The sequence below is a fragment of the Apium graveolens genome, chromosome 5 (genome assembly GCF_009905375.1).
Source record: "Apium graveolens cultivar Ventura chromosome 5, ASM990537v1, whole genome shotgun sequence".
In the NCBI taxonomy this organism is placed as follows: Eukaryota; Viridiplantae; Streptophyta; class Magnoliopsida; order Apiales; family Apiaceae; genus Apium; species Apium graveolens.
In genome coordinates, this window is record NC_133651.1 from 248,828,107 (window position 1) to 248,835,332 (window position 7,226).

The 7,226-nt window shown below is 32.3% G+C and overlaps 1 protein-coding gene across 12 annotated transcripts; it reads left to right on the forward strand.

Moving 5' to 3' along the window:
* The first annotated feature begins 702 nt into the window (after positions 1–702).
* On the forward strand, positions 703–6,907 carry LOC141725037 (methionine aminopeptidase 1B, chloroplastic-like). 12 transcript variants are annotated; one of them, XM_074527404.1, is made up of 10 exons: positions 706–935; positions 2,998–3,104; positions 3,869–4,051; positions 4,133–4,174; positions 4,354–4,425; positions 4,579–4,658; positions 4,751–4,845; positions 5,209–5,256; positions 6,313–6,508; positions 6,638–6,907. In XM_074527404.1, the coding sequence occupies exons 1-9, from the start codon at positions 818–820 to the stop codon at positions 6,456–6,458; spliced, it is 891 nt and encodes a 296-aa protein (XP_074383505.1). In that variant the 5' UTR covers positions 706–817; the 3' UTR covers positions 6,459–6,508; positions 6,638–6,907. The 12 variants fall into 12 exon arrangements, with proteins under 12 accessions (XP_074383511.1, XP_074383510.1, XP_074383509.1 ...); XM_074527405.1 differs by having other exon boundaries at positions 708–935; positions 3,890–4,051; XM_074527400.1 differs by having other exon boundaries at positions 709–935; positions 2,869–3,104.
* The last annotated feature ends 319 nt before the right edge of the window (positions 6,908–7,226 follow it).

The following is a 7,226-nucleotide window of genomic DNA, read 5'->3' on the forward strand; positions in this document are numbered from 1 at the left end:
TCAAATATAATAATATAATAATAATTAAATATATAAATATAAAAAATACATTTTTTTTGAAAAATACATTATTATTGAAGAATATAAAATTTATTTAAGATATATAATTATCTTATTAAAAGTTAGTTAAATAAAGAATAAATATTCAAAATATATATATATATATATATATATATATATATATATACAAGTGCTCAAATACAAACCAATATTAGAATAGAAACTACAAACCAATGAGACCCACATGTTTAATCACTTTTCCCTTTGTTTTTAATTTTACTTTTCCCGTTAGTTGGTTAACTTTTAAAAAAAAATAATTTCATCATATTTTTATTTATCTTCCACTCATCAATTTGTATAACATATTTGCTATTTTTTGACGACAAATCAGTATTTAAACTTACCCGAATCAGTACAGAACCAGTATTTTTAGTGATTCTCGCAGACATAATTAGTGATTTATCGACGAAACATATCAAATATGGTATTTATACTGATTGTTGGATGATGTTGAAAAATATAGTGAAATTAGATTTTAAAAAGAGTTCACTAATTGACGGGAAAAATTCAATTAAAAATGGAGGGAATTATGTGTAGTTGTGTGTGGGAGATGTAGTTTGTAGTTTATATTTTAATTTAATTTATATTAGAGTAAGACTCTGTATATATAAAAATAATAACCATCCCGTGTGCATGATACTGGTATTTTTTGTTGTAAAACCCCTTACCTGATTATATATAGGATATAATTGGCACAAAAGTGTACAAGGGTTCAAGTCAATTGCTTGATTATCCAGTTTACGTGGCTGAAGAAGAAATGGCTGCTACTGTAAATTCCTCTACTCTACTGTCTCACCCAACTCTGAACCCATCAACATTTGTCAATGGAGAAGCTTCTGCATCATCCTTTACCACTACCACTCTCTTCTCTGGTGGTATGTATCATCTTATCTCCTCTGCTCTCCAACATGATATTTTTGTTAATCTATAATTATGTAAGTTAAACTATAGTAGCTGCTTTCATTTCTTAATGATAATTTGCTTAAAATTCTCTCAATTTAGAAAGCCATATTTACTCTCGGAAAAACAGTACTCCCTCCCTCCCCTCAATTCTTTACATCGGCACTTTAATGCTGTTATTAAATGTAGTTGCATAATTTTTTTTTTAATTTTTTTTCTTCTAAATAAAAATATGATGTTCAAACTTTAATTAAAAAAAAGAAAATTTTAAAACTAAATTACATAAATATAATTTATATTTGCCTTAAAATGCTTAAAATGCGTGTAAGCATGTGAAAAAACATTTCTGGGCTTGGAGGAAGCTATCGGAATCATCTAATCTTTCTGACATTCTGACAGTACTTTTTTCACGGACACTTTTTCCACCTGCACTTTTTCTCAGTTTTCAACAGTACTGCCAAACAAGTCTAAGTATAATTATTCTCAAAATTTTCTTATTTTGTATAAAAATTTGAAAATTATAACTTTATTTAGAAAAAAAAATTACAAAATTTAGGCAACTATATTTTATAACGGTCTTTAAAATGTGTGTAGGGTCCGTCCCCATTATAAAGAATTGGGTGGGACTAGCTAGACCTGGGTGTGGATCCGAAGAACCAAACCAAAATTCATGAAACCGAGATCTGATATGAGATCCGAATCATACAATCCGATAATTATCCGAAAACCGATTTAAACCGATCCGAAAAATACCCGAACCAGAAATTTAACTGAAAATGATCCGAAATACAAGATCCGATTATAACTTGGAACCGATTAAAACCGAATAATATATTACCTGAACACCGAATCTGACCCGAAATAAGCAAAATTTATACTTTAAACAATTTTATGTTTATGATAACATACTTACTTAATCATATTCTTTTGTAAAAGTATATTATATTATGTTAAAAAGACTAAATTAAATAAAAAAGATATTTTTAAATCTCAAGAATTAAAAAAATAATTAAGTTATGATCCGAAAATATCCGAACCGAATTTAATCCGAAAAGAATTTTATCCGATCTTAATCCGAATTTTATCCGATTTTAATCCGAATTAGATCCGAACCGAAGCACATCCGATCCGATCCGAATGGTGTTCAAATATATCATAATCCGAAAGTAGATCCGATCCGAAATTGATCCGATCTGAAACCGAACCTGTAATCCGAATTGCCAGGTCTAGGACTAGCTAATAAATTACTGTGTATGGGAGAGTGAAGACATAGACAGGCTGCACATTAGGATTGTTCTTCTGCAGCTTATGTATGGATCGGAAGATGGGTTTACATTGTTTGTTCTATCATCTATGTATGAGTTGTATCTCGTATTCCTTGTGATATTGTCTCAGAACACCTAGAACCAAAATGTTTATGAAAATATATCAAACAACGAAACACCTTTATTAAGATGGAACAAATTGAATATTCTAGTTGATATTTTAAAGCAACAGAGTTTGATATCATATTTGTGAAGTAACTTAGGTTGATTTATTTCATTAGTCTTTAGTTTCTGTTTTGAAATAGTAACTAATGAATTATGTTGTGATTGTAATTTTTATTCTTTGTCCTTTCGATTTTTCTTCGCGGAACTTCAAATGTATTTTTTATTTATCAAAATGTCTTGGTGTTAAAATGTTTATACACTCTAATATTTAAGCACAAGGGCCAAACTGCGGACGATAAGCACAAGTGTCAAACTGCGAAAGAGATATCTTTACTTGTTTATCAAGCTCAGTAGATTAGTGGTGTTTTATGAAGGACAGACAAATGGTGTGCATATCTTTTGCAACTTAGTTGACTTTATTTGTCTTTTCTTATATGAAAGATGAATTTCTTTAACAGGCCTGGTTGGTACTTGGTAGGTGTTTGTGCATATAGAACATCAGAAGCTTCACATACAGCCTCTTTAAAACGTGGAAATGTGTCGGCACGTCTTACAGTCCCTGATCACATACGAAAGCCTCATTATATATATTCAACTTTGTTGCCAGAAATTTCAAGCGAATATCAAATTCACAATGCTGAAGGCATTGATAACATGAGGGCTGCATGTAAGCTTGCTGCTCGGGTCCTAGACTATGCAGGAACACTGGTTAGGGTGAGTTCTTACAAGTTCTAGATTTTACAAACCACAGTTAGATTATATATCACTCTTAGTCAATATGTTAGATTCTTATTTTAAGTATTATTGATTTGGGAAAAGTATGTCTAACCACTTCAATGTTTACCAATTGGTTTAATTCTAAAGTAAAGAGTGTTTGAATGCAAAATGTGAATCATAATTTTGGATGGTATATATAGAGTAGGTGCTTTTATATTTGTCAGAGTCGGTGTAAAATGAGTTGTCACGAGTTAACAGCTTAAGTCAACTTTGAAAATTCGTGTAAAAGTAGTTAAGTATTAATTCCGTCTAGGCACTAGGCAGGGACATGCAGGGTAGCTCGTACTGAATTACAAGTAAAGTTATGAGCCGGAGTTGACTTCCGGGGAATTTCTGAATCCTTAAGGTTGTCTGACATAAATTTACTTGTAATAGTGAATACATGCTTGCAGATTTCTGGGAGCTGCCTAGCGTATTGTGTGAATAATAATTACCTGGTAAAGGCTAGTTTGCTTTCAATGTCATTTCTGAAATACCTAGCAATTCCTACCAAGTTTTGCTGGTAAGATTTGCTTGGTAGGAAATGCCCTTTTTTCTTGTAGTGCAAGTGCAAATGGTTTCTTCAACTCTATTCAGTGTGATATTAGAAGCAAACTTCAGATTTTCGTTTTCCATATTTCCTTCTGCAAGTTTAAAGAATAAATATAGTCTACCAAATATCAATTTCATAATTGTAAGAACTGTTGGTAGATGTGATACAGACTTCCGAATTTCTTTATCAGCAATCAGTGACGACAAATGAAATTGATGAAGCAGTTCACCAAATGATTATTGAAGCTGCTGCTTATCCTTCACCACTCGGTTATGGGCAATTTCCAAAGAGTGTATGCACTTCAGTGAATGAGTGTATGTATCATGGAATACCTGACTCTCGGAAATTACAGGTGTTTTCTTATACTCTTAGCTTTGGCATCTTTTTATTCTCGAAGTGGATAGTGTTCAGTTAAATGATTATCCCTTTGCAGGACGGAGACATCATCAACATTGACGTCGCAGTGTACTTAAATGTAAATTCCTAAATAGTTTATGTTCTACCCTCTTTCATTCTACATTAAAATTCATATTATCTAAGTTATTGTGGCCATGTTTTATCTCCCGAGTATGAAGTCTTCGCTGTCAGATTGTAAATACTCTTTAATGTTTTCCTCGTATTTAATTTGTAAACTCAATGTCTTTTTGGTATTAGGGTTATCACGGGGATACATCAAAAACTTTTTTATGTGGCAATGTTGATGATGCAACTAAAAAGCTTGTGAAGGTAAACTATTTATTTATACTTGTAACTATTAATAAAATACTCCCAGTATTATATCAAAAGACTGTAATCACTAGTGTATACACTCTCAATAAACGTATATTTGCAAGTTTATTTAACCTCTAAGTTTCATAGTTGTTTTCCCCATGTATGTAGGTGACAGAAGAGTGCTTGCAACTAGGAATATCTGTTTGCAAAGATGGAGCTCCTTTTCAGAATATTGGAGATAGAATTTGGTATGGTTGATCCAATAGTTCACTCGATCAGATACGGAGTTGGTAGATTAGTTTTGTTCTTGTTCTTGACAGTCATATGGTTGATCTATCAGTGAACTTGCTGCGAAGTTTGGTTATGGTGTGGATCGATTTGTTGGACATGGTGTAGGGACTGTACTTCATTCTCAGCCGTTAATATTTCATGACTGTAGGTAGCTTCTTTATTTAAAATTCGTTATTATTTAAATGGAAATACAATCTAATACTTTTGTTAACAGCTAATGAAATGGTAAACCATATTATCAGTGGTTAATTTTTATATTCTTTAATTATAGATATCAGAATTAATAGGAAAGTTTTTTTTTTTAAACCCCAAGTGAGGAAAAGGTTGGTTTTGCAGAGGGTTGAGTGTGTATTCTCTACTGTATGTTCCAAAAATATCAACGTTGCATCTATAATTTGTGTTGGCATTTACATTGATATCTTCTTTCCGGTGTCTCCTTATTTATTTTTTATTCTGTGCATAAATAAACATGTTTCTTACCGGAAGTAACAGGGCTATTTCTTACAGGCAGTAACAAGCCTGGTACAATGGTTGAAGGTCAAACTTTTACACTTGGTGAGTGCACTATTTTTGCTTCAAAGGTTGAAAATTATCTAGGTGACAGATACTTGGCATAAAATTGGGATAACTGTGTTGACAGTAGGAAGAACCTAATCACTTGACACGCTAAAAGTAGACATATGATGCTGTATTCATATATTTATAGCTAAATCAACAATATCTTCATTAGTCATTTGTATTTGGACAATGTTTCCTGACCATATTTGCAATTTTTTTATATTTTTGTTGTATTGATGTAAATATGGGTCAGTATCCCACTCTCTATGAACCAAGGATATGCGTCGGCCATCCACCATGTAAAGAACCCCTTGCTGTAAGGTTACTAGGTGTAACGTAAAATGCAGAGGGCGCTCATACCAAAAAAACTGTGCTGCGTGCTATTGCAGATTTTAGTTAGGAATCAAAATGACTTCAAAGCAAAGGAAAGAAAAACTAATGTTCAGTCTCCATTGCATAGGTAGCACGGCAATGTACTAGCTAGCTCTTAGATTGTCTTCTTTGCATAAGCCTTGAAACAAATTCCCCTGCAGAATTAATATGAGTTTAATTGGTTCTGAATCCTAGTGCAACAGATCGGCACTAAAGAAACTCGATGTTTCTGTTCTCCGTGTAATGTATCACGTATATTCAACAACATTGAGTAGCATGTATGTAGTTTTGTACTTTGCAAGAAAAAGCTTTATTAGTCTTTTGCGCCGTTTGTAGGACGCATTTTTACTAGTTCTACATGAAGATTGCTAACACCTAAAACATGTTTGCACTTTCATCGGCACAAAAGTCTCATAAATCTGTCGGTCTATCTTATAAATATGATGAGTAACAATTGTAGTTTAACATTTTGATCTATCGCAAATATAAGAATGTGTGATAGCATGTAAATAAATGATGTTTAGAGTGTAGTTTATATTGCGAGTCTTCATGATTTTATCGCCGTTTCACCATTTTGTCTGCTACAAGCCTAAAATTTGAATTTGAGTGCCTAAAATAATAAGAGGTACTTGAAATTAAATATGACTTGTTGCCACATGTTTTTTCATGAATATGATGCAGAACCTATTCTTACAATGGGAAGCACTGAGTTTAAAACTTGGGAAGATAATTGGACAATTCTGACAGCCGATGGTAGCCCTTCTGCACAGTTTGAGCACACAATATTGATTACCAGTACTGGTGCAGAAATTTTAACACAAAGTTAATTTCATGTTATAAACCATCTTCTAGCGGATTGTGGTTGTCTGCAACATAGGTACATATTGGTTTCTTGTGCCTTTTTGTATATCCAGATAGTAACTTCTTCAAAGGCATTAGCTGCATTACTTTTATTCTGGAATCGATTAGTACTTGACGTGACAATTAACTTATTGGTACTTGGCAGATGATGTGTGAAGGGACTAGGGATGATTGTGTTGCTAAAGAACTCGATTACTTGAGTGCAGGGTTCATCCAATATTTGGAAAAAGGGTCTAAGAAAATCGCTAAAGATGTACAAGAGATGCCTGTCATTATATCATTAATTAAAGTCCAGAGATGTACCATGCTAACCTCATTTCACTTCGTTGATCATTGACAACTTTCCACAAATATCATATTTGTCAATGAAATATGTATACACGGTTGTTCATTTATTGACGCCTGTGTTTGATGATTTGAACTGGTTAATTAAAATTCATATAGGTTAATTATAAACTATATTAAGTTAATTAGACTTAATTGAGGCTAATTGGCTATAATTGAGGCTAATTATTGAGTGTAAGTTGTTAATTAACTTTTAATATAGGCTAATTATAAACTATTTTATACGCTAATTGGTCTTAATCGAAACAAATTGGTCCTAATCGGAGCTAATTGTTGAGCATAAGTTGTTAATTAACCTTAATATAAGCTAATTATAAATTATATTATGCTAATTGGCCTTAATCGAAACTAATTGGCCCTAATTGGGGTTAATTAACAAGTGTAAGTTG